This window comes from Giraffa tippelskirchi, chromosome 9, assembly GCF_054371585.1.
Source record: "Giraffa tippelskirchi isolate mGirTip1 chromosome 9, T2T-mGirTip1v1.2.pri, whole genome shotgun sequence".
Classification (NCBI taxonomy): domain Eukaryota; kingdom Metazoa; phylum Chordata; class Mammalia; order Artiodactyla; family Giraffidae; genus Giraffa; species Giraffa tippelskirchi.
The window spans coordinates 139,068,274-139,094,728 of record NC_137283.1 but is presented as its reverse complement, the minus strand read 5'-3'; the positions used below and the strand labels follow the sequence as shown (position 1 = coordinate 139,094,728).

The 26,455-nt window shown below is 40.0% G+C and overlaps 1 protein-coding gene across 4 annotated transcripts; it reads left to right on the top strand.

Moving 5' to 3' along the window:
* Positions 1-844: 844 nt before the first annotated feature.
* IFNGR1 (interferon gamma receptor 1) lies at positions 845-26,424 on the top strand. Of its 4 annotated transcripts, none has more exons than XM_081528875.1 (8): positions 845-1,034; positions 14,546-14,660; positions 15,258-15,421; positions 16,892-17,064; positions 18,994-19,180; positions 22,663-22,734; positions 23,470-23,597; positions 25,385-26,424. In XM_081528875.1, the coding sequence occupies exons 1-8, from the start codon at positions 851-853 to the stop codon at positions 25,925-25,927; spliced, it is 1,566 nt and encodes a 521-aa protein (XP_081385001.1). In that variant the 5' UTR covers positions 845-850; the 3' UTR covers positions 25,928-26,424. The 4 variants fall into 4 exon arrangements, with proteins under 4 accessions (XP_081385001.1, XP_081385002.1, XP_081385004.1 ...); XM_081528876.1 differs by having other exon boundaries at positions 16,892-17,068; positions 19,001-19,180; XM_081528878.1 differs by lacking the exon at positions 22,663-22,734.
* The last annotated feature ends 31 nt before the right edge of the window (positions 26,425-26,455 follow it).

Genomic DNA, 26,455 nt, shown 5'->3' with positions numbered 1-26,455 from the left:
ATAAGATTTAGGCTGTGACAGTTTGCACAAACCATTTCACCGGCAAAGCTTCTGGTTCCTCAACTACAAATGCAGGGATTACAGAAGCCATGTGAGGGCTCTTTCTGCCCGAAACTCTCAAATTCCCAGAGGCATTGATGGCAAAGGCTAATATGTGGTAAAGGAAGAATTATGGCTAGATTGTGGTGTAGAACAAAGTTCTGCAATCCTCAATTCAGTTCAGTCGCTCAGTCGTGTCCAACTCTTTGCGACCCCGTGGACTGCAGCACGCCAGGCCTCCCTGTCCATCACTAACTCCCGGAGTTTACTCAAACTCATGTCCATTGAGTCGGTGATATTATCCAACCGTCTCATCCTCTGCCGTCCCCTTTTCCTCTCGCCTTCAATCTTCCCCAGCATCAGGGTCTTTTCAAATAAGTCAGTTCTTCGCATCAGGTGGCCAAAGTATTGGAGTTTCTAAGCAATCCTAGAATACTGCAAAAAAGAGGAAGATGAATTACGGCAAGTAGTACCAAGCTTAAAGAACATAACCTTTAGACCCAAGGTGCTCACAAACGGGTGAGCCAAGATCGCCACCACACACTGCCGTGCCCCTAACGCCGAGTTTCCACAGAGGCAGCCTCTCTTTGACTTCTCGCTGCATTCCAGCTCGCCTACCCCACTCAACCTCCTAGGACACCTCAGCCTCCCATCACGAGCCCTCGTTACCCCAAGCAGGCCGCCCTCCCCGCCCAGGCCCCGCCTCCCGGCCCTGGCCCCGCCTCCCGGCCAGGCTGGCCGCCCAGTCCTGGTCTCGGCCTCGCTGTCCGCGCCCCACTTTCCCGTCCACGCCCCGCCTCCCGCTGGAGGGATGGTCCGCTGCGAGGGAAGTGACGCAAGACCTAAGCCCGAGGTTCGCGCGGGTGTATACCCGCGGTGGTGCTGGGCAGCGCCCGCACTAGTCCGGAGCAGCATGGATTTCCTCTTTTTCTTCGTCCTTGTCCTGAGCGGAAGCTGGGTTGAGTTGAGCGCCGGGAATCCGGATCTCCCCTCGGGTACTGTCGCTCGTGGCAGGGCCGCAGGCGGGTGGGGACGGGAAAGGAGGGAGCCCCACCGGCCAGGAAGCCCCGCCCGGGGTGGGGGCCGCGCCCGCGTCGGTCCTCGACGCCCGGCGGCTTCGGGTCCTAAGGGGGCGGCCGCCGGGAAGGTGACGCGGCGTCTCCGCGGTTTGCAGCCTTCAGTTGTCTTTTCCTGGCCTCTTCCGCGGTTGCTGAAACAAAACGCGTTCTCTTAATTCGTTTTTAAATAACTGAGTTACCTGGTGAGCAGTTGCACACTATGGCCACAGCTCATGATTTAAATATTCGTAAGGTCGGCCCCGAATCCTTAGACGTTCTTTCGCCAGCTGAGAATTATTAAAAGGCAGTTAATTGGAGTCTTACGTGCGAGTCTGGAAGTGGTTCAGGGCATGGACTCTCGAGTCCGTTTGTCAGGCGGTAGGTCTCTTGGCAGACCTCAGTTCCTCCTTTATCTCCCCCTGTTTAAGGAGATTTCCCAGGAAACATATTTTTCTAAAGCTCAGTGTAGTGATAATTAGAAGCTCCGGTGAAATCAGTAAACTCTTTCTGCAAAGGGGGCAAACTTAGATTATCGGAAAGCGGGGCATTCTTGAGCGTTTCCTCTGTGTACGCCGTTAGCAGCTACCTGGAATGAGGCAGGGCTACCCCGCCTCCTTTACCCTTGAGGAACTCTGAGTCTGCACCTGGGTTATGACTTCCTCTGTGACACTTGTTAGATGCGATCCCTTCATATCCCGCTCTCCTTTGGCTTGCTCTTTAGAAGTCAAGCAAACAAATAGTTAAGTCATTCCTTGGACGAGACGTTGCGCCATTTGTGTTGGAAATAGAAAAATAACTTCAGTTTTTGCCTTCAAGTGTCCTGATGGTATAGCTAACACTTATTGGGCACTGTTGTAAGTTCTTATCACATCGTTTCCCAAACGTTCTATAAAGTAGACGCTGTTCTGTTATTTATGGATGAGAAATTGAGGCACGGAATCTACTAAATTGCAGCTGTTCACTGGGAAGCTTGGCAGTTGGGTTTCAGAGTCCGAAGTACTTAACTCTGTACTCTGCCATTACTAGGGCAAGTTAGTCACCCATAAGGGCAGTTGCAGTCCATTGTGATAAGAGCTAGAACTTATACTGGAAAGCAAGACATGGGTGCCTGACTCAGCAGGGGAATCAGGAAAGATTTCACTGAGAAGGTGACCCTAGAGTTGGACCTGGAGGTGCAAAGAGACTTGTGTGTGCAGAGGAAGGGCTCTGAAACAGGATGTTGAATTTGTGGAATAATTTAAGCATTTTGGGTTCGATCCCTGGGTCATGAAGATCCCCTGGAGAAGGGAATGGCAACCCACTCCAGTATTCTTGCCTGAAGAATTCCATGGACAGAGGAGCATGGCGGGCTTATAGTCTGTGGGGTCTCAAAAGAGTTAGACATGACTGAGTGACTAAACAACAACAGCAAAATTGTTGTTTAGGAACCAGCTGGTTGGTAGGAACCAATTAATGAAGTGCCTTGTCGTGTGTAACAGCAAGGGAGAGAAACACAGCTTCGGCTCACTTCGACAAAAAAGAGGAATTTATTGGCTCAGAGAATCCAAACCAGAGTTAAAACAGAAAGGTAGAGATGTCGGCTGAACCAGAAACTCAAAGTGCCAAGACCCTCCATTTCTTATTACTGACTTTGGCTATTGGCAGCCTTCTCTATTTGGCAGGAATCATGGATGTTGACAGGCTTTTGGATTTTGACATCTTGCAGCTTCCTCCACCCTCGCAAAATCCCAGAAGAATGCTCCGATTTGCCCAGCTTGGGTCAGGTGCCAGCTTGCATGGGAAGGATACCGTTGCAGGTGGTAACAGTAGGAGAATTCCGGGAGGGAGAGCCATAATGTTCCTGAAAGGAGTACAGGTGCTGAGCCAACAAAATAATAGGCTTACTCTTGCTCAAATCAGTGGGTAGCCATGGGATTATTTTCAGGAGATCATTGATTTTATGCAGGATCAGATACGCCGTTTAGAAAGACCATTCATCTTAGAGGATGGTTTTTAGATAGATTCAAAGGAGGGAGGCCACGTAGGAGGCTGCTACTTTAGTCTGGGGGAAGACAGTGATAAGTTTAAATGGAAAAGAAGAAATTAGAATACAGAGTCAGCATAACTTGGGGATGACTGGATGTGGGAAGAGAGGAAGAGCGTGACGGAGGTTCCTGGCTAGGGCAGAGCAGTAAACCAAGTACAAGGCCCTTCCTTCTGAGCCCAGTGCCCTCCTGACCATGGGCCCCTTGTGACTATACAGTTCCTGTGTTGTTGATGCCAGCCCTGGGAGGAGGATTGCCTGCCTTTGTCCATAGGAAGATCTGTGGCCTTCTGTACTTTAGCATTGTATAACCACCGGTGTCGGCTACCTACTTCCAGTTTGTTCTTCCACTCTGGGTATTATCTGAAGAGCAGACTGCTTTAAAACAGGAGTGGGGCTCTTAACTCACCTTCTCCACTTGATTATTAGCTGTTCATTCTCTGACTTTACGTAATGCTCTGGGTGTGTTGAGAGTTTTCATTACTTTAGATTCTAGATGTATTTCAGAGATTCAGAATACTTATTTTAAATTTCTCATATTGATCTGGATGAGTTTGTTTTTAAAGCTGACACAATTTCTCATTCACAGCTAAAACAATGCAATATTTAAAATATATTCAGATTTATATTCAGAGATTCAGAATACTTAAATCAGTGCATTTCAATTATATTTATTGAAGAGGGTATTAATAATTTGTTTTCATTTTATTCTGATTCATGATTTATATGGGTTTTTGAAAGATCCACATTTTAGTTCTATATAAAAGAAAACCTAAAGACCTCAAGAGAGAAATAACTCCTTTAAAGACTGAGCTAAATGGATAATTAATGGTTCCATTTTAATTGGAGAAAGAATCAAAATGAAAGATGAGCCAGAATTAAATGAGTTCCTGACAAAAAGGAATCGGTTACCTGAAATTTTCTTATTAAGGGAGTGTCTTTGTTTTAGATTATCCCAATACTAGATAGCCATTTCAATCATGTCCATTCTGAATAAATAATTTAGTATATGGTTCAGATTTTCGGTGACTGTCTTGTAATTGTGATAGTATAATAAATTAGGCAAAATGACTTGAAGCAAATGCTTATGAAGTCATCAGAAAACAATTATCTCCAGTTTCTGTTATATTTTTTCCCCACTTTTAGTAAACTATCACAAAGATGATGCTTACACAGCTTTTATTAATTAAAACCAACAAAACTTTGCACACTGTCAAGTCTGAGTAGCTTCTCTAAGCTTTTATGTTTTTTTTCCCTTCTCTTTTCGGTAAAAAGATGTAAATACTACCTCCCTTCTAGGGTGGTTGTGGTGTTTAACTGAGATAATGCATAACAAAGTTGAGCTCATAGCTTGTCCAGTAAATGTTTCATATATGTTGGTGACTGTCATTCAAGTATGTGCATCATTTTCACAAATATATATTTTATTTTTTTTTATTTTTTATTTTTTTAATAAATTTATTTATTTTAGTTGGGGGCTAATTACTTTACAATATTGTAATAGTTTTTGCCATACATTGACATGAATCAGCCATGGGTTTACATGTGTTCCCCTTCCTGGACCCCCCACCCACCTCCCTCCCCATCCCGTCCCTCTGGGTTATCCCATTGCCCCGGCCCTGAGCCTTTGTCTCATGCATCGAACATGGAATGGTGTTCTGTTTCACATATGATAATATACATGTTTCAATGCTATTCTCCCAGAACGTCCCACCCTCACCTTCTCCCTCAGAGTCCATAAAATTGTTCTATGCATCTGTGTCTCTTATTCTGTCTCGCATATAGGGTTATCGTTACCATCTTTCAAATTCCATATATATGCATTAGTATACTGTATTGTTGTTTTTCTTTCTGGCTTACTTCACTCTGTATAATGGGCTCCAGTTTCATCCATCTCAGTAAATATATATTTTAAATATTGCCTTGTTTTAGTTGTGAATGAGAAATTGTGTCAGCTTTAAAAACAAACTCATCCAGATCGATATGAGAAATTTAAAATAAGCTCAGTGACTAACTTCTCCTTCCAACTTTTTCCCATCGTTCCTAAGACTGAAAAGTCCTGTTTAATTTTTTCTGTTCCTAAACTATTTCTCAACTTAGAGTGAATCAGTCCAAAAGAGAATTGGTCTTGAGAAATGAGTTCTCTCAGGGCCTAGGTGGACCTGGTTCAATTAGAATTTTATTGGCACACCAAGCAAACCCAACTAGACGAAACTGAATAAACAGGAACAATAATACAGACCTGCATTTCAGATCGGAAAAGAGGCTGGGAAGAAGTTTATTGGATAAGCCCTAATTTGGTTGTGGTTTCTGCGAGAGACCTGGGGGGGGGCGGTTTAGTTCATTACAAATACAGTGTAAGCCACGATTTGATAGAACCATCTCTTCAGAAAAGAGGAAAAGTATTTCATTCACATCAGTTGCATTACTTCTGGGCCCTGCATTTAAGGAAGAGAGAGTGAGTGATCAAACCTGCAGACAGGAGGAAGAGAAGACTGCAGGGACAGTAGAGGTCTTGACACAGCTAAGGACCTCGGGAAGGTGAAACAGGCCTGAAATATTTTAATAAACTCGCTTGAACCTTTAGTTCTAACACCCTTTTTACGAAGGTACAAGGAAATAACAGAAGGAATTTTAAATAGGATAAATTTTCTTTTCGTTTCACAAAGTGATAGATAGGATTCCTTTCAGAGCCCCCCAATATTTAAATGTTTCAGTTTTAAAACTTTTATGAGTGCTTGAAACACCATGTGTGAGAATTCTTAAATGTCTTTATTCAGCTTAAAATTAGAGGATGGTGCTATCAATGTTTGCCAAGAGAAGAAGTTGGAAAGCACTAAGAAAAAGTTATTTTATCAGTATCGTAAAACCATTCAGTAGATAGATCATAATCATAAATATGTTCTGAAAAGAATGCAGAAGTCTTGATTTGATGTTTTTCCCTTTTTCTGCCTGGATTTCTCATGCCATTTCTCATTTTGCTGTGTAAGAAGAAACCTTTGTGAAAATGTCCATAACCCTGCATCTTTCACATGAGGAAGTTGTTAGATATTTTGAGAGTTGCTCACTCATAAAAGAGTCTGGATGCTTTGAGTTACAGAGTTTGTTTTTGAGTTGTAGTGTCAGATGACTTTGAATCCTCCAAAACAGTTTACTTACTGGCCACTGTCTCCTTAACCTCTTTACGCTTCTCAGTTTGTCCTTCCCCTAGAGAGGTTGTGAGCAGGTAGTCGAATGGTGTCTATGGAGTGCAGAGCTCTGTTTTGCCTTTAGATGTACACAACTCTGGGGACTTTCCAGATGGCTCAGTGGTAAAGAATCTGCCTGCAGCGCAGGAGATGGTGGTTTGATCCCTGGGTTGGAAAGATCCCCTGAAGGAGGAATGGCAACCACTCCAGTATTCTTGTCTGGAAAATCCCATGAACAGAGGAGCCTGGTGGGCCACAGTCCATGGGGTCGCAGAGTCAGATATGATTGACCACGCTCACATGCGCTCACACAATTTTTTTTGTCTTTGAATGCTGTTGTGTAAAAATTGGTGAACTGCTGTGACTGTCCATCTTTCGGTTGAGGCACAGATGGTTTCAGAGGCTACGGGATGGAGCATAGGAGGCTGCCCGCACCCCTGTCACTGTCCCTGCAGAGGAAATCTGGAGGTGTCTGTAATGGTTTGCTTCCCCCTCTGCTGCCTTTCCCAGTGATGATCATAGAGCTGTCCTAGCTGCTGGGTTCGAGGCTTCGGTGACACCTCCATTGCGCCATCTAGCGGCAGGGCTTCACCACGTGCTGAACTTCATTTGTCTTTTCTATGCTTCCCTTTGCTGTTTTTTCACATCCTTGCTCTTTTTTTCACATCTTATCACCAGGAAACAGTCCGTTGTAACCAGATCTCTCCTTTTTATCTGCGTTGTAATTAGAATGTTATGAAAAGTGATTCTTCTCTCCTTTGTTTGGTTTTGTTTAATCTGCAGCTGCTAGTTCTAGAGGAGTTTGGGGAAGCAGATCTTAAAAAAGAGCTGAACTTGACTGTGGGTAGTATCCAGATAACAATGCTAAAAGTAACTCTGAACCCATTTCCAAAAACAACATCTGTTACAGAAAACTTCTGGGCATTTTTAAGAGATGAGGAAATCTGTAAGGTGATCTTACTTCATGAGATACTCCTTTAACTCCATATTCTTGCTATTTCTACACATATTTTTATTGACATAGAGTGCATTTATTATGAATAGAAGTTAGCTGTAAGCCTCAATTATTTTAAGCTGATTATGTAGCCATTTAAACTTTAGGTTACAAAATTCTGAAACTTAAGGAGAAAACTGCTCATGTCTACTTTATCATGTGATTTTGGCAAAGATGACAAAAGCAGACATCTGATCACCACATGGTTTCTCTTCTGGTAGCATTAAAACCACAGGGTACATCCTTTGATGTAAATATTCAAAAGTCTCTCCTATAATCTAGTAGTAATTTCTGTGTTTTAGAATCCATTGAAACCTCTTTTCCTACTACCTGTCTTGATTGCTTTGAAAGCTGTGATTTAAGTCCTTGTCCTAGTCTAATCATGCCAAGCTTTTACTTAAATTTTGGGAAATATATGATTCACTCTAAAGATGAATGCAGCACAAGTCTACTGCTGTTTGTATTTCATAACGTATGATTCAATAACCTCTTCTTAAATATAAATGCACTTTATTTTATATTCTAGTATATAGGTTTATTTCTATATGCCTTTTCCTCAAATGCAGAAACTAATTTCAGATTGGGTACATACATATTCCTACTAGGAATAATTTTTTAAAAGAGACTTAGAAGGAAGTGAAGGACTTGTCTTTACTGGAAACTGTGAGAGGATCCTTGTTACATAGTGGCAGGAAACTTAATACCACCATCACCTTTAATAGCAGGAAAAGTAGGAAATGTGCCTGGTGAGCCCAGTGACCTAGCAAAGGAGGTTTCCAGGCAGATTGAAGGTGCCATGTGGTGTCTTTTTATTCCTTACTGTAAAATACAAGGTTAGAGTAATCAAGGGAAGGACTGTTAAACAAAAGAAACCAGGACCTGATGGTTTGTAAATTCTCAGCTACTAACGGCAGTCACGAAATTAAAGGACACTTGCTCCTTGGAAGAAAAGCTATGACAAACCTCAGCAGTGTATTAAAAAGCAGAGACATCACTTTGCCGACAAAGGTCAATATAGTCAAAGCTATGGTTTTTCCAGCAGTCATGTATGGATATGCGAGTTGGACCATAAAGAAGGCCAAGCGCCAAAGAATTGATGCTTTTGAAGTGTGATGTTGTCTTGAGAGTCCCTTGGACTGAAAGGAGATCAAATCAGTCAATCCTAAAGTAAATCAATCCAGAATTTTTATTGAAAGGACTGATGCTGAAGCCCCAATACTTTGGCCACCTGATGCAAGGAGCTGACTCATAAGAAAAGACCCTGATGCTGGGAAAGACTGAAGGCGGAGGAGAAGGGGACGACAGGATGAGATGGTTGGATGGCATCACCGACAATGGACCTGAGTTTGAGCAAACTCAGGGAGACAGTGAAGGACAGGAAAGCCTGGGGTGCTGCAGTCCATGGAGTCTCAAAAAGTTGGACACAACTTTGAGACTGAACAACAAGAGCAGCAAAAGATGCTAAAATTAAGAAATGACATCTGAGGGACGTTCTGATTTATTATGAGTTTTCTTAGCATTAGGTTTCTTATGTAGTTGCAAAATTATATTTATATGTGTGATTGATATTTGATATTAATGTTGAATTGACCCTAGAGGGGGATACCTTTAATTTCCTTCTCAACCATAGAATATAAACTGTTTGAGACAGGTTGCTTCATAAAGTTGAGGTGTGAACACACCATAGAAGAAGGAGCCCTGTTAAGGAGGGCTCAGTCCACCCTGCTGTGTGTGGCCACGGGAACTCGACTAACACCAGGGCTAAATCTGGCAAGTCCAGTGCTTCCTGACTCACCTGCAAGAAAATTGCTTAGAGAACCAGCCATGATAGGTACCAAAAGCCTGCAACTTTATTCCAGAAAGGAAAAGTAGAAAAATGCTGTCTGATCACTGGCTACAGGTCAAAGGGCATATTGAGTATTTGAACATGAGACATCCTTTCAACTTCATAATCTCAACCTTTAGGTATAAATTGTTCTACTACTTTGGTGAATAATATGGAAGTTAGAGATTTCAACAGACACCAAGGCTATTTGCTGAGCAGGAAGCATAAAACATATTAATCAAAAAAAATTCTGTTTGTCTTTTGTTTTTTTATTGAAGTATAGTTCATTTTCAGTATTAGTTTCAGGTGTATAACAGTGATTCAATATTTTTAAATTATACTCCATTTAAAGTTATTAATATCAGCTATATTCCTTGTGCTGTACAGTGTATTCTTGTAGCTTATTTATTTTAGACATAGTAGTTCGTGCCTATTAATCCCCTACTTGTCTCTTACTCCTACCACACCACTGGTAACCACTGGTTTCTTCTCTGTATTTGTGAGCCTGTTTCTTTTTTGATACAGTCATCCATTTGTTTTTAGATTGCACATATAAGTGATAATATACAGTGTTTGTCTTTCTGTGACTTTTTTCACTAACCATAATACAGTTTAGGTCCAAACACGTTGCTGCAAATGGCAAAATGTCATTCATTTTTTGTGACTGAGTAGTATTCCATTATGTATGTATGTATATATGTGTATATGTATATTATATATACACACACAAACACCATATCTTCTTTATCCATTCATCCATTGATGGGCACTTGAATTGCTTCCATATATTGGCTTTTGTAAATAATGATGCTGTGAACATTGGAGTACATGTATCTTTTCAAGTTAGTGTTTTTGTTTTCTTCAGATATATGTATATACCCAGGAGTGCAATTGTTGGATCATCTGGTAGTTCTGTTTTTAGTTTTTTGAGGAACCTTCATACAGTTCGCCATAGTGGCTGCACTGATTTACATTCCCACCAACAGTGTGTACTAGGGTTTCCTTTTCTCCACATGCTTGCCAACATTTGTTATTTATAGACTTGGTGATAGCCATTCTGACAGGTGTGGGGTGATTTTGTATTCCATTCTCTCTTTAAATTAATTTTTCCTCCTAAATAAAAACGATTCCTAAAATTATGATAAGGCAGGGTTTCTCAGTGTTTGGCACTGATGGCATTTTGGACTGCCAAAATGTGGAGGGCTGTCTTGTGTATTACAGGATATCAGCAGCATCCCCAGCCTTTATCCCTTAGATACGAGTAGAACCCCACCACCACCATACCATTAGGAGAACCAAACTGTCTCTAGACAGTGCCATATATCCCTAGGAGACGTATCACCTCTTGTGGAAAACCACTGATATAAAGGGAAAAATAATGAAGAAAAGGGGTGGGGGGTATGGCAATAGAATCACTGTCCTTGAGTGATTCCTAGGTAAAGCAGTAAAGAATCTGCCTGCCAGTACAGGAGACATGGGTTTGATCCCTGGGTCAGGAAGATCCTCTGGAGGAAGAAATGACAACCGACTCCAGTATTCTTGCCTGGAAAATCCCATGGACAGAGGAGCCTGATGGGCTACAGTGCAGGTGGTTGCAAAAAGTCAGACATGACTTAGTGACTAAGCATGCAGGCACACACTGTATTTTTTACCTAAATAACTCTTGATCTGTGTTCTGCTTTGAATCAATAATGCAGGTGCTAAATAATTGTAAATTAAGACAGTGTACCAGTTTGGCTTCAGATATTGGAATTTTTGTTTGGGGGAAAAAATACAGTAGGTATTTTCTTCAGCAGTAAGCAAATATCCTACGTATGTGAAATTAACACCTCACTTGACAGGTGAGGGATTCTGAAACAACTCTTTAGTAATATAGCAAGAAAAGAATCCAGATTTCTTAAGGTCCAACCCAGGGAATATATTTCTTATTAGAACAGTCTACTAGGTATAAGGCTGCTGGGTATAGGGCTTCCCTAGTGGCTCAGTGGTAAAGAACCCCTCAGCAGTGCAGAAGATGCGAGTTTGGTCCCTGGGTCAGGAAGATCCCCTGGAAGAGGAAATGGCAACCCACTCCAGTATTGCCTGAAAAATCCCATGGACAGAGGAGCCTGGCGGAATGCGGTCTATGGGGTCACAAAGAGTCAGACACAACTTAGTGAATAAGCAACAAGCAATTCGGTATAAATCTAAGTGATTATCATTATTATCTGGAATACGTTTTTTAAAAGTATAAACTTTTGGCTCTCTTTGAGGTTTTTAGGGTGACAAGTTATGTTTGGAAGCCACTGTGCACCTGACCACATTGCTATTCATTTATTTATTTTAGCTGTACAAGCAAATCATGTTTGATGGAGTTTTCTAGATAGGTAGGATTGAATGCTCTTACATTTCAGGTCATATTGCTAATTCTGTACCTTCATGTTTGTTAACAAAGAAGGGCAAGAAAGGAGGGAGAGAGAGAGAGAGAAAAGGAGGAAGGGAGGTGTGTGTTCAGTTTTCTATGGGGTGGTGGACAATAACCATTTACACCCAACAGGGGAAAAAAATGGCAGCTTTTAGTAACTAGATAATGGTTGTGGTAGAGTTTGATTATAAGATGTTAAAGTGACTTCTGCCTATTTTCTTGTGTGATGCTTGCACATCTTATCAACAGACACTTTCTAAAATGGTTTAAAAGAGCAAAGGCAGGAGGAAATACAGGGTATGTTTTGAAAAAAGCTTTGTACACCTTAGAGAGCAAAATGCTGATGAAACTGGAATGCGTGATGGCTCCATCAGGCAGTCGTTCGGTGTCTGTTGCTGAGCTGGAGAAAAGGCAGTAAAGGTGTATAACAGTGCTGCGTAGAGGGCTGAGAGCCCAGGTAGCACTGTAGAGTGAAACTGACCATCCCACTTGTGGCCAGTTCTTCTCTAGACATTGAATACAATCTTTGGTACCAGATATAGAAAATTCTAGTGATTAAACAAGTTGAGGATTATTATTGCAGTGCAATTATTGAAAAAAACTCCTAAAACATTCTAGGAATGTGTTGCTCATACTATATTAGTATTTTTTTAAAAAGTCAACTGTGTTTTATTTTTACTGTGGTAAAATATATATAATGTAAAATTTACCATTTTACTTATAAGTGTGCAGTACAGTAGCATTAAGTACATTAATATTGTTGTGCAGCCAGCACTCCATCTCTAGAACTTTTCATGATCCCATATTGAAACTCCGTACCCATTAATCATTAACTCCCCATTGTCTCCTACCCCCCTCCCCGCCCGCCCCTGATAACCACTGTACTAGTCTCTGTCTCAATGTATTTGATTATTTTGTATGCTTCATATTAGTGGAATCATAGCAGTATTCGTCCTTTTGTATCTGACTTTTTCCAATTAGCATAATGTCTTCAAGGATCATCCATGTTGCAACAGGTATCAGAATTGTCATATTTGTTTGTAAGGCTGAGTAACATTCCATTATATGTATATGCCACATTTTTTATTGTGGTACAAACACTTAACATGAGATCTACACTCATAACAAAATTTTAAATACAGCAGTTGTTGTTGTTGTTCAGTCACTAAGTCATGTACAACTCTTTTCAACCCCATGGACTGCATGCAGCACCCAAAGCTTAGCTGTCCTTCACTACCTTCTGGAGTTCGCTCAAACTCATGTCCATTGAGTCGGTGATGCCATCCAACCATCTCATCCTCTGCCACTCCCTTCTTCTGCCTTCAATCTTTCCCAGCATCAGAGTTTTTTCCAGTGAGTCAGCTCTTCACATCAGATGGCCAAAGTATTGGAGCTTCAGCTTCAGTATCAGTCCTTCCAATGAATATTCAGGACTGATTTCCTTTAGTGCTTATTTAACTTATATGATTGGAGAAGGCAATGGCACCCCACTCCAGTACTCTTGCCTGGAAAATCCCATGGACAGAGGAGCCTGGTAGGCTACAGTCCATGGGGTCGCTAAGAGTCGGACACGACTGAGCGACTTCACTTTCACTTTTCCCTTTCATGCACTGGAGGAGGAAATGGCAACCCACTCCAGTATTCTTGCCTGGAGAATCCTAGGGACGGCGGAGCCTGGTGAGCTACCGTCTATGGGGTCGCACAGAGTCGGATACGACTGAAGCGACTTAGCAGCAGCAGCAGCAGCAGCAGAGTACATCATGAGAAAAGCTGGGCTGGAAGAAGCACAAGCTGGAATCAATATTGCTGGGAGAAATATCAATAACCTCAGATATGCAGGTGACACCACCCTTATGGCAGAAAGTGAAGAAGAACTAAAGAGCCTCTTGATGAAAGTGAAAGAGGAGAGTGGAAAAGTTGGCTTAAAGCTCAACGTTCAGAAAACTAAGATCATGGCATCTGGTCCCATCACTTCATGGGAAATAGATGGGGAAACAGTGGAAACTGTCAGACTTTATTTTTGGGGGCTCCAAAATCAATGCTGATGGTGATTGCAGCCATGAAGTTAAAAGACGCTTACTCCTTGGAAGGAAGGTTATGACCAACCTAGTAGCTTATTTAAAAGCAGAGACATTACTTTGCCAACAAAAGTCCGTCTAGTCAAGGTTATGATTTTTCCAGTGGTCGCGTATGGATGTGAGAGTTGGACGGTGAAGAAAGCTGAGCACCGAAGAATTGATGCTTTTGAACTGTGGTGTTGGAGAAGACTCTTGAGAGTCCCTTGGACTGCAAGGAGATCCATCCTGGGTGTTCATTGGAAGGACTGATGTTGAAGCTGAAACTCCAATACTTTGGCCACCTCATGCAAAGAGTTGACTCATTGGAAAAGACCCTAATGCTGGGAAGGATTGGGGGCAGGAGGAGAAGGGGACGACAGAGGATGAGATGGTTGGATGACATCACTAACTTGATGGACAAGGGTTTGGGTAAACTCCGGGAGTTGGTGATGGACAGGGAGGCCTGGCGTGCTGTGATTCATGGGGTCGCAAAGATTTGGACACGACTGAGCGACTGAACTGAACTGAACTGACTGGTTTGATCTTCCTGTTGTCCAAGGGACTCTCAAGAGTCTTCCTATAAGTAAACAATACAGTTTTGTTAATTATAGGCACAAGGGTATACAGCAGATATCTAGAACTTACTAATCTTGTATGCCTACTTTTATACCCATTGGACACCAATTCCACATTTCCCCTTCCATCCACCCCCTGGTAACCACCATTGTTCATACTATATTTGTGTGTCCCTTATATCACAATGTTGTTTCAGTAATTTAAAGTGAATTAGAATGCTTCTGTACATTCTTTAATAAAATTAATTTTTAGAAATAATTTAAATGAATTTACTATCCTGATGAATTCTTCAAGTGCATATTTGGCTTCTTACATTAAGGTTTTGTAATGTTAATATTTGTTGCTCACTATGATCCTTCTTACTTTTTGCATCTCTTATAGTGCCACCTCCAACCAATGTCACAATACAAGCCTACAACTTGAACACTGTTATATTTTGGGATTACCCTACCATGCTACAGAGTCCTGTGTTCACTGTACAAGTGATGAACTATGGGTGAGTGTCACTTTTTATCCTGTTTTTGCCTAGGTCCTTGCACATCTCATAACTGATTCTTCCATCATCATTCCTTCCCATGTGGCAGAACTTCCTGAACTGCTTAAAGACTTCCAGATGTAATAAGGATGCAAATTAGTACTTTTCAGAATATTTCCTGCCTCTTAGTTCTTCTTCCTGTCAGAGTTAGGGTAGAGGAGTATGACTAACTTCTTACATGTTAAGGCATGACGAATAAAGCTTACAGTTCTGTGTTAAAAACAGCCAAGTTATCTTATTTCCTATAGTGTATGTATGAAGTAGAAAGAAAAAGTTATGACTGTTAATGGACTCTGGATTTGTTTAAAGAACAGATTTTTTTAAATTGCATGTGGCATGTGGTTTATACAGGTCTTATTCTGAATTGAGCCTTTTTATTGTAAATGATTTTATAGATCTTCTAACCAAAGAGTAAAGGTTTCCCACTTTATCAGGCTTCTTCACCCTGTTCTTATTCATCTCTTTCTACCAGCTCCATGCTATGAATGAACAGCAAAGCACAGACAGAGATGGTTTATGTATTAACAGTAAAAGTTACCTTTGTGTTCTTTATTTCAGGGACGGGAAATGGATTGATGCCTGCAATACCTCCCATCATTCTTGTAATATCTTTTCTATAATTAATGATCCATCAAGTTCTCTCTGGGCTAGAGTTAAGGCCAGGGTTGGACAAGAAGAATCTGTCTATGCACAGTCTAAAGAATTTATTCTATGCAAAGAAGGTGAGTAGACTGTATACATGTCTGAATTTTAATTTCATTCATGTCTGCTGTATATATTTGCTTTTATAAGCAGTTGCTAAAAATTATCACAATGCCCTCAGGAACATTTGGAGGAATTTAGAGAGTTCCTGTCTTCTCATTGCCCAAGCCCCACAAGATAGGGCTAAGAGGTGCCCGTCACTTTGCCCTTCTAAACCATTACATTCCCACCCCATGCAGGTGTGGATCCGTGCTGTCCATTTGATCGCTGCACCCACTTCCTCTCTCTGTCTTCTGTCATTTCCTCCCCAAGTTCCATTCACTGAGGACCGTGAGAACGGCTCTCTGTCTTCCCCTCAAGGCCTTTGGCAATTTTAACACGTTAAATTTAACATTTTTAATTTAACACGTTAAAAATTTTACAACTCTATAATCTCTTCAATCACAGTGATTTTTCAGTTCTTCACACTTCCAACATCCCATTCCCATGATCTGCCTGATCTTCGTCGTCACCTCAAGCTCCAGACTCTTCAGTGCCCATTCTTCTTTTTTGGCTAACATCCTACCTTGTAGCTCTCATACCGTCGCTCACGGGTAAGAGAAGTCTGTAGTCACATGGTTCCTTCCCAGTCCTGTAGCTCTTTAATGCCTTGCCTTCTAGCTTCTCTTTCATCCTTGTTTGGCTTCCGTGCTTCGTGACTTCAACCACTGCCTGTGTTCTGCTCCTTCCTTTTGGTTTGTGCTTACTTTGTCTCTTCCAGAAGCCCTGCCTCTACCTGCCCTTGAAGTAGTTTCATTCCCCAGGGTCCATGCTTCTGTCACCTGATAATTATACTATCTGTTATGTCAGATTTTTCCCACACAGATTTATCAAGGTCATTCTGTATGCCAGAAAGTATGCTAGGCCATAGGGTATATTGGTGAGTAAAAACAGATCTGTCAGGCACATAGTAGGTATGCAATAGATACGTGAAAAATAGATAAATGGTTCACCTACAAAGTTCCAGACATCAAAGACATAATAATAAACATTATGGAATCAGTGAAGAGCTAGTTCTGATTTTCGTAGTAAAAATTGAATGTATTTTGCAAACTTTTATGGTGTCTTCATGCCACGTGTCCACAGGCACTGGAAATACAAAGAGTTTCGATGAGGATTCAAAGATAATTACAGTGCCTTTTCTGAAGTGTGTTTTAAAAAGCATGTTCTGTTTTCTGTTTAATGATTTTTAATCTACAGAATCAAAGATAAAGGAAGGATAACTTCATAGAGCTTCTTTTATGTCAAGGCTTTTTACCAAGATTCATTAAGGACAATTAAAATATATTCTAGATGTTTGTAGAATGATTTAAATGCAGTCCTGCTTTAGAACAACAGCCACAAAGAGAGTAGGTTGATGGGTTGAGTTTGGTGATGTTATGTAATATGCTGTGGCCCACAGTTCCAAGGCTGATGCAAATCGTACTTCTTTTCTGTTCCCCAACCCCTAGGGAAAGTTGGACCACCTAAACTGGGTATCAGAAAAAAGGAAAACCAAATCATTGTTGATATATTTCACCCTTTAATTACTGTAAGTGGAAAAGAGCCAGAAGCTATGTATGATGATGAAAACACTTGTTATACGTTCACATACAATGTGTTTGTGAGCGTCAATAGAAGTGAGGTATGTGTTTCTATCTCATCTTTTTCTACATTGAAATTTTCTTGTTGTTTGTATAAGTTGTTTTATATGTGGTAAAATGAAAGTAGAATGTTTATGAATATTCAGTCAAAACTCATGGCTCATCAGTTTTAGTAAGAAAAAAAGGAAATATATGTTGAAGGGAATCAGTACTGGAGTTAATCTTTAACACTGGCCATGTGAATACATTTTTTGTCTTCGCCTCTTTTAACAGTGTCGTTCTAATCTAGACTGTTAACCTGTGTATCTCCATTTCTCCACTGGTAAGATGAGGATAGCTTTAATCCTTTCTTCCTCATTGGTAGTGACGTGAAGTAATACGAAGCTCTAATTGGAATCACTGTCTTTGAAAGAAGCAGCTACCAGTACTTCTGTAGGACATGATTGCACTCTGGCACTGACGTGCAGACCACACTTTGACTAGAATTTTTCTGTTCCATCCACTCTCCACAGACTGCCATTCCTTTACTTAACAGAATTTGTCAAGCGCATGCCTGGTGCCCTTTAGGCACTAGGAGTAGTCGTGAGCGGTGCAGACAAAGCTCCAGTGAGAAGTATTGGGGGAGACCCATAGAGCAGGGGGGACAGCCGGGCAGCGGGGTGGCCAGGCCTCCCTGGGAAGTGTTACTGGAGCCAGGGCTGGGGGAGGTCAGGAGGTGAGCTGCTGGATGTTTGTGGGGAGAGTATTTCAGGCAGAGCCTGGCAGAGGCACCCAGGCACGTGAAGGGGGCAGCACAGCTGGGCAGAGCGCTTGGGCAGCTGGCATTGGAGAGTTACTAGGGGCTGCTTCTCTTGAGGCGTTGGAAAGATCTGACTCTTCTCACTGAGTCATTGTGCCTCATGGAAAGATTGTTAGGAGAAGAAGGACATCTGATTTAGGTTGTGAAACATCACTTTGGTTGCCAGCTGAGTTGTCTTTCTGAAGTGTGTATCTCACCACATTACTTCACTGCTTAAAATCCTTTACCAAGTCCCCATTAGCTACAAAATCATTTCTAAATTCTCTTCCATGGCATGGCCCCCTTGGCCTTCATAATTTGGCCTCTTGCATCCTTTCCAGCTACATGTCTCCTATGCCTTCCAGCTTCATTTTCATTTGTGCTCTGGTGAACTGCTTACTGTTCTTAGTTTCCTGCAGTACCCTACTCTTGCAGAATGCCCTTCTCCACCTCTCTACTTTGGAGAATTTCTATTTATTCTTCAGTATTCAGCTGGCAAATCAGCTCTCCTTTGAAGTCTTTTCTGACCCCATGGACTGTTTGCTCTTTTGTGGTCTGGTTATTCCTCATTTCATAGAGTGGGGCTTTCTCTTACAGTCCTCGTCACTCACTCGCATTTCTTTCTTGTGTCTCTTGTACACTCTGTCATAAGTTACTGGAGGTCAGGCACCACTTCCTTACCTTTGTGTCCTTAGGCCCTAGCACACTGATCCATGCACTGTGGCTGGTTGAATGAATAATAAGCTCCCAGAGATTGCTTCAGTCCCTTCCGTGTATTACTGCTAAGAGATGCTCTGCCAGGATGCCTGGGTTATTCTTCCTATGAGATGCTTGTCTCTCTCGCCAGCTAAGTTTCAGGCACTATAGAAATAGGACCAGTGAGCATCTGTTGGTTTGACAGCTAACAGTGAACATTCCTGCTATTTGAGTTTTTATATTCGTTATCTATATTTTGATTTTTAAATTTATAATCTCTCTAAAGAACATTTTAACAGATTTATAGCATCATGCATCATGCTGTGTTGAAGTAACAGACTGACTTACTGTTAATATCAACACTATTTTCAGACATGTTCAGCACTCATCATGTCTATGTTTTTCTTCAAATGTTCTACCAGGAGAAGTATGGTGATTTTTTTTTTCCCAAATTAAAAGGTGCCATGCATTTTCTTTGTTTTCTTCTTCTGTCCAGATCATAGATAAAATGTACATGAAGGAAGCAGATTGCAACGAGACTCAGTGCTTCTTAAATATTCCTGTGTCCTCGCTGAATTCTCAGTACTGTGTTTCAGCAGAAGGAGTCTCAGAACTATGGGCTGTTACAACTGAAAAGTCGGATGAACTTTGTATTACCTTTTCTGATGATAACAACACAGAAGGTAAGTTGTTACAATTTTTTCCTAAATTGTAAGGTTGTGGTTTAGTCACTAAGTAGTGTTCCATTCTCTTGGGACCCCATGGGCTGTAGCCCAGCAGGTTCCTCTGTCCATGGGATTTCCCAGGCAAGAACACTGAAGTAGGCTGTCATTTCCTTCTCCAGGGGATATTCCCAACCCTGGGATCTAATACACATCTCCTGCATTGGCAGGCGCATTCTTTACCGCTGAGTCACCAGGGAAACCCAATATAAGGAGTGATCACTAAAATGGTAATGTGAAAAGAGTTGATTTTTAATTTCAGTATATCTCTGCTCTTTTAAAAAAATATTTAATAGTTCCATTCCTTAGAAGTTTAAAATTAAAAATAAGGCCATTTTTCAGTCTTAAAAGATACTAAACAACCAATTTAGAAAGCCATGTGATGACCTTTGACCCAGGAAAGAAAAAATGTAACACATAAAGCTGTGTGCATAAATGTCTGCATTTCAGGATTATGGGTAAGGACATAAGTCAGTTTGTTACTCTAATATAGCAAGATATTATATATCCATTAAAATATTCTTCCTGGGGACAGTAAGTTTATAAACTAAAAAGCAGGAATGTGCACTGACTAAAATTGTGTTACCTGTGAACTGGACAAGCACTAGAAATTAACAGCAAAAAATAAAGATTGATTTAAATCATAGATTATAGATCATTTTTATAACATATTTTTAAAATAAATGTTTTCATTTTATTATTATTTTCTTTAACAGGCCTTCTCATTTGGCAGGTACCTTAACAAAACTTCAGGCGTATTTTTGATGTTATGAAATTTAAATTTTCATTATAGATAATTTTTAAAATATAAAAAGCCAGAAGGAAACAAAAGCTGTAGTTCTGCCATCCAAATAAATACTCAGTTATTCACAGTTTGGTGGGGTTTTTTCCATCTTATTTTTTCTTTTGCTTTGTAGCCATGATCATACTATAGTGCATAATAACTTAGTATATGGGGCTTCCCAGGTGATTCAGTGGTAAAGAATCTGCCTGCTAGTGCAGAAGACACAGGAGACCTGGGTTTGGTCCTGGGTCAGAAAGATCTCCTAGAGTAGGAAATGGCAACCCACTCCAGTATTCTTGCCTGGAAAACCCCATGGACAGAGGAATTTGCCAGACTATATATAGTCCATGGTGTCACACAGAGTTGGACACAACTGAGCACATGCTAAGCATATGCTATAAATATTTTTTCATTTTATTTTACATACTTTATTAATAGTATTTTCAATATCTTTAAAATATTTTATCATGAAGATCATATTTGAAGTGAAGGGAAGTGAAAGTTGCTCAATCGTGTCCGAGTCTTTGCGACCCCATGGACTATACAATCTGTGGAATTCTCCAGGCCGGAATACTGGAGTCGGTAGCCTTTCCCTTCTCCAGGGGATCTTCCCAACCCCAGGGATCGAACCCAGGTCTCCCGCATTGCAGGAAGATTCTTTACCAGCTGAGCCACAAGGGAAGCCCAAAGATCATATTTAATGTTTCTCAATTTTTGGATTAACTTGTCGATTTGTCTCTATAAATCATACTTTGGTGACTGTCGATGGGGTGTGTGTGTATTGTTCAGATGTTTTTAGAATATATTTCCTAGGTTAAAAATGTACAAAAATTTTTGCAAATTTCTTTTCGAATAATGAAAATCTAGTGTGAAGAATCAGACCATTTAAAATGAATACTGAAAACTTTTAGGCCATTATGTGAGGATTTCAAATAGGTAACTTAAAATGATGCTGTGCATTTAATCTCTGTTTGTGTTATGCTGTTTTGAGTAAGGAAATGCATAAAATTTTACATAATGCAAATACCCCAGATTTATTTAAAAAAAGAGAAATCCTGAGTTACAAACTGGGCTGACAAGTGGCTGCACAATGGTACCTCTGTGGCTCATATGCAACAGCATTCTCTGCCTGTCCGCTCCCATGCTTTTGAGCAGGGTGCTGTGTTGCTTATGTGGTTATTTTATCTTTTCCTATTGTAAAAATTTTTCTCATGTCCTCTAACAGGTGTGATACAAGCATTTATTTTAGTAACTTCCAGAGTTATTCTTTTTTATTTTTTTGTTGGAGTATGATTGCTTTACAATGCTGTGTTAGTTTCTGCTGTAAAAACATAGTGAATCAACTACGTATGTATATATATCCCCACCCACTCCCCTCATCCCACCCAATTAGGTTATCACAAAGCACCAAGCTGAGCTTCCTGTGCCTTATAGCAGATTCCCACTGGTTATCTATTTTACACATGGTAGTCTATGTATGTCAGTCCTAGTCTCCCAGTTTGTCCCATCCTCTCCCCTCCATGTCTACATGTCTGTTCTCTATGTTTTCATCTCTATTCCTACTGTGGAAATAGGTTCATCTGTACCATTTTTCTAGATTCCACATATATGCATTAACGTACAATCCTTGTTTTTCTGACTGCACTCTGTACAACACACTCTAGGTCCATCCACATCTCTACAAATTACCCAATTTCATTCTTTTTTATGACTGAGTCATATTCCATTGTAACTACTTACCACATCTTCTTTATCCATTCCTCTGTTGATGGACATTTAGGTTGTTTCTATGTCCTAGCTATTGTAAATAATGCTGCAATCAACATTGGGGTACACGGGTCCTTTTTTTAAATTTATTTATGTTTTAATTGAAGGATAATTGCTCTATAGAATTTTGTTGTTTCCTGTCAAACCTCAACATGAGTCAGCCATAGGTATACATAAGTCCCCTCCCTTTTGAGCCTCCCTCCCATCTCCCTCCCCATCCCATCCCTCTAGGTTGATACAGAGCCCCTGTTTGAGTTCCCTGAGACATACAGCAAATTCCCATTGGCTGTCTATTTTACATATGGCAAGATAAGTTTCCATGTTACTCTCTCCATACATGTCACTTTTGAATTACGATTTTTCAGGGTATATGCCCAGTAGTGGAATTGCTGTGTTGTATGGTAGTTCTATTTTTAAGGAACCTCCATACTGTTTGCCACAGTAGCTGTATCAGTTTACATTCCCACCAACAGTGCAAGAGGGTTCCCTTTTCTCCACACCCTCCCCAACATTTATTGTTTGAGAATTTTTGATGATGGCCATTCTCACTGGTGAGATGATAACCTCACTGTAGTTTTGATTTACATTTCTCTTATAATTAGTGATGTTGAGCATCTTTTCTCGTGCTCTTGACCATCTGTATATCTTCTTTGGAGAAATGTCTGTTTAGGTCTTCCACCCATTTTTTGATTGGGCTGTTTTTTTGTTTTTAGATTTTGAATTCCATGAGCTGTTTATATATTTTGGAGATTAATCCTTTTTCCTTTGCTTTGCAAATATTTTGTCCCTTTCTGTCTTTTTGTCTTGTTTATGGTTTCCTTTGTCATACCAAAGCTTTTAAGTTTCATTAGGTGCCATGTGTTTATTTTTGTTTCTATTTTCATTACTCCAGGAGATGGGTCAAAAAAGATCTTGCTGTCAGAGTTATTATTTCAAAGAAGTAACTTTGGAATAGAAATTAAAGGTAATAAAATGCTGTGAAGGGTGGCAAACACCACCACAGCATGTAAAGCATGGTTAATTTGAAGAGAGGACTGGGAAAAAAAATTGAAGATTGTGCTGTGAAAATAAAAAGCAGCATTAGAGAAAAATATACAGTCACGATCATAGATATTTGTACTCTGAAACAAACCTTCCCTATTTTATATTATTCTTTATATCTGGTTTATATTCAAAGGGACTTTATTCCTGTGCAGCTTGCCTATATGTGTATGTATTTGTGTTCATCTGTGTATCTTTATAAGTTTTTGTAATCTTTAAATAACAAAATATAACAATTCAGAAGAGTGGGACTAAAATTGTTTTAAGAGTTACAGACATTGCCAGAGTTTATTTCTAAAGAGATATATTTAAATTTCTTTTTTTTTTTTTTGCCTTTTCAACTGAGAGAAACACCCTGTATTGGGGGCTGTAAGGAAATTGTTATGAAAGAGTCATTTTAGCCATACTGTATGACAGTATAGTTGCAGAAAGTTTAGAATCTGAAAGCTGGGAAGAATCCCATGTTGATATCTTGGATAGGTACCTAATTTTTTACTCATGTCTTCTGACTTCTGTGTCAGTGTTCTTTAAAACTCTGACTATATTAATTACCGGATATACAAATCCATTAAAGAATAGCATTGAGACTCTAACTATTTGATGGATATAGCACTGTTTGATTGCGATTCTAATTTGTGCTTTTTTTCCCTTTTCGTAGCTCCCATTTGGATTCCTATTGTTGCTGCTTTACTTCTCTTTCTTGTATTTGCCCTGGTAGTTGTATGTTGTATCCTTAGGAAGATGAATCCAATTAAGCCAGAAGGCACCAAGTTACCCAAATCCTTGGTAATATATTTAGATATTTTTTTCTTTATTTATTTATATTTGGCTCTTGAATAGCATGGATTTGAACTGCGCAGGGCCACTTCAGGTTTTTTTTTAGTGCATATAAATGGAAATTTTTTTGGAGATTTGTGACAGTTTGAAAAAAAAAAAAAACTCACCATATAGCCTAGAAGTATTGAAAAAATTAAGTTAGGTATGTCATAAATGTATAAAATGCATGTAGATATAATACACAGGGTATATGTTAATCGACCATTTATGTTATTGGTAGGTTCTGGCCAACAGCAGACTATTAGTAGTTAAGTTTTTAGAGAGTCAAAAGTCATACGTAGATTTTTTGACTGCAAGAGAGGCTCAGCACGCTTAACCCTCATATTGCTTGAGGGTGAACTGGATACCAAAATGTTAATTTAAACCTTTTCGATAATTCTTTGAATTTGTTTTTTAAAGTAGAATGATGCTCAGCAGCATGTCACCTATCATAAATCACTCAATCTTCCACATACCCAAAACCACTTATTTTTTTTCTTTTTTACTTTGCACCAGGTACTTTTTTATGTGAGGGGCAGAGGCATAGTTAGGCCTTAGTGCTCAGGAGCTTAAAGTCAACTGGGAAAAAGATAAAGGACTCAGTGGTTGTCCAGTGTGATAGGTTCGAAGATCAAAGTTTATATACATGCCAGTGAGGACTTGGTCCATCTTTGTGGGGTTGGGTTAGTCATGGTTTCTCCAGGGGCAGTGATAGCTAAACAGTCTTGAGAGAGAGGAGTTCATCCAGGTACCGAGGGACAGTGTGTGCTAAGGCCCATTGTCAGTAAGGTGTAGCTTTCGAACACCTGTGAATACAGAAATGCTTCATGGTGGTTGAAGTGTAGAAGGAAAGATGACCAACAGTGAGTCTAAACTAGAAGGTTGACATTTTAATGCCTAACATTTAAAAGTATGATGAAAAGAACATTTAAAGGTGTCAGAATGATCACTATTTAAGTCAAATATGACAGGAATCATACCTGTGATATGTAAAGGGCGCGTTTAAATTTGTTATGGAAACACTGTCTTTAAGTAGAGGGGCTAAGAACTGTCAACAGTTAGCAGACAATTCACATATGCATTAACTACTGGTAGTTAAGCACAAATGAAGCTGACAGTATGCTATTTTACACCTACTAGAGAAGGAAAAATAAACCTGAATATCCATTAGTACCTTGTAATAAAAGTAGTGTATGCTGGCAAAAAAAGAAATTTTAGCCCTGAGGAGTTAAGTGTGCAATGGGTGTACAAAGTAGCAGCATCCTAAGCATGCCACACTCTTAAAAGTTAATCCTTAAAAAGATAGTTTCATAAGTAGAAAGATGTATAAAAATATTAACTTCAACATGTTCTATAAATGGTAAAAATTCGAGCACCTTAACACTTAATGATTTCATCATCAGTATAAAATTATTGAGCCTATGAAAATTAGACTAAAGACAAATGGTGAAACATTACACAGAATAAGTAACTACTCCTATCACAAACGTAACATGCGTGTTTGTCGAAGGTAGCACACAAAAAGCAACCTATGTTGGTGAGATAGTGACTTTCTAAGAACTTGTTTTTAATCTTAATGGTGTTTCCATTAAAAAGAAAGAAAAGGCAATTATCAGACTCTATGCCACTGTTATCCTAAATATGCCAATGAGTGATACATTTAGTTACCCTCTACCCTTTTAGACCTTTTTTTTTTTGAAGATAAGCACTTAAGTTTAATAATTTATTTTTTTAATCACTGATTTCTCTTCCCTTAGCTGTCTGTGGTGAAAAATGCCTCTTCAGAGGCAAAATTTGATTCAAAAATTATATCACCCATCACCTACCAGCCAATGGCCGTAGAAAATGAGCAGCTGTCCCCAGGGACCATTTCAAGCGTGCACACTGAGGAGGATCCAGGAAGAGTGGAACACGGCGATCTTTCTAGTGAAACGGAAGTGGTGACCGTTGAAGAAAATATTTCTGGCTTGTCCCCATGTAGCCCTCTGACCCCAGAGAGCGAGGATTCTATCCACGCAAGCAGCAACCAGTCTGAACGCATCACTTTGAATGTGTACCACTCCAGAAATGGCTCTGATAGTGGCCTGGTGGTGTCGGACAACTGCTCCAACTCAGAATTTCCCCCAAGTGATAAAACTGAAGTAAAGACTGAAGGACAAGACTTCGTAATGCTGAGAAACACCACCACCTCCTTTGGTTATGATAAACCGCATGTGTTAGTGGATCTGCTTGTAGATGAAGGTGGTAAAGAGTCCTTGATTGGTTATAGACTTACAGCAGACTCCAGAGAGTTTTCATGAGATCAACCAAGATCACAAACTGGGTAGGATCTGCTTTTCCTGAAGAGCTTTTCCACTTTTATTCTGTGAACAGATCCACGATTTCAGAAACTGTCATCTTGATAGAGATCAGATGGAGTGTTGTGGTTTAGATAAAAGTGTAAAGAGCCTTGTCACTTTTGGTCTGAAAACTGCAGTCTCTTTAAAAAAAAAAAAAAAAGCTATTGTCACATGTGAACCTTTGCATCTACATGTTAATAGTGAACAGAACACCGCTTCCTGTAGGTGTTAACTCTGGGGTCCTTTCTAACCACTTTAAGAGATAATAAGGATTGTTTTCCTTTCTGTGCCTCAGCATGGTATTTGGAAGTCTATGGATATAGTCTTTCCAAAATTGCACTTAAAATTGCATTGAAATCAATAGTATTAATAGAATGTGTAAGTAAAAACGTGTATATATTTTTATGGAGTGTTACATTGAGGGATATTTTTTAATAAAGTAACTTCATTGGAAGGTCTGATGTTGAAGCTGAAACTCCAATACTTTGG

Bases quoted from the DNA above. Each gene is read 5' to 3' on its own strand.
- IFNGR1 (XM_081528875.1), top strand. From the start codon at position 851: ATGGTCCGCTGCGAGGGAAGTGACGCAAGACCTAAGCCCGAGGTTCGC. The intron at 19,181-22,662 runs GTAAGTTGTTAC...TCATTACTCCAG, and splicing joins TGATGATAACAACACAGAAG to GAGATGGGTCAAAAAAGATC. The intron at 22,735-23,469 runs GTAATAAAATGC...CCCTTTTCGTAG, and splicing joins CTTTGGAATAGAAATTAAAG to CTCCCATTTGGATTCCTATT.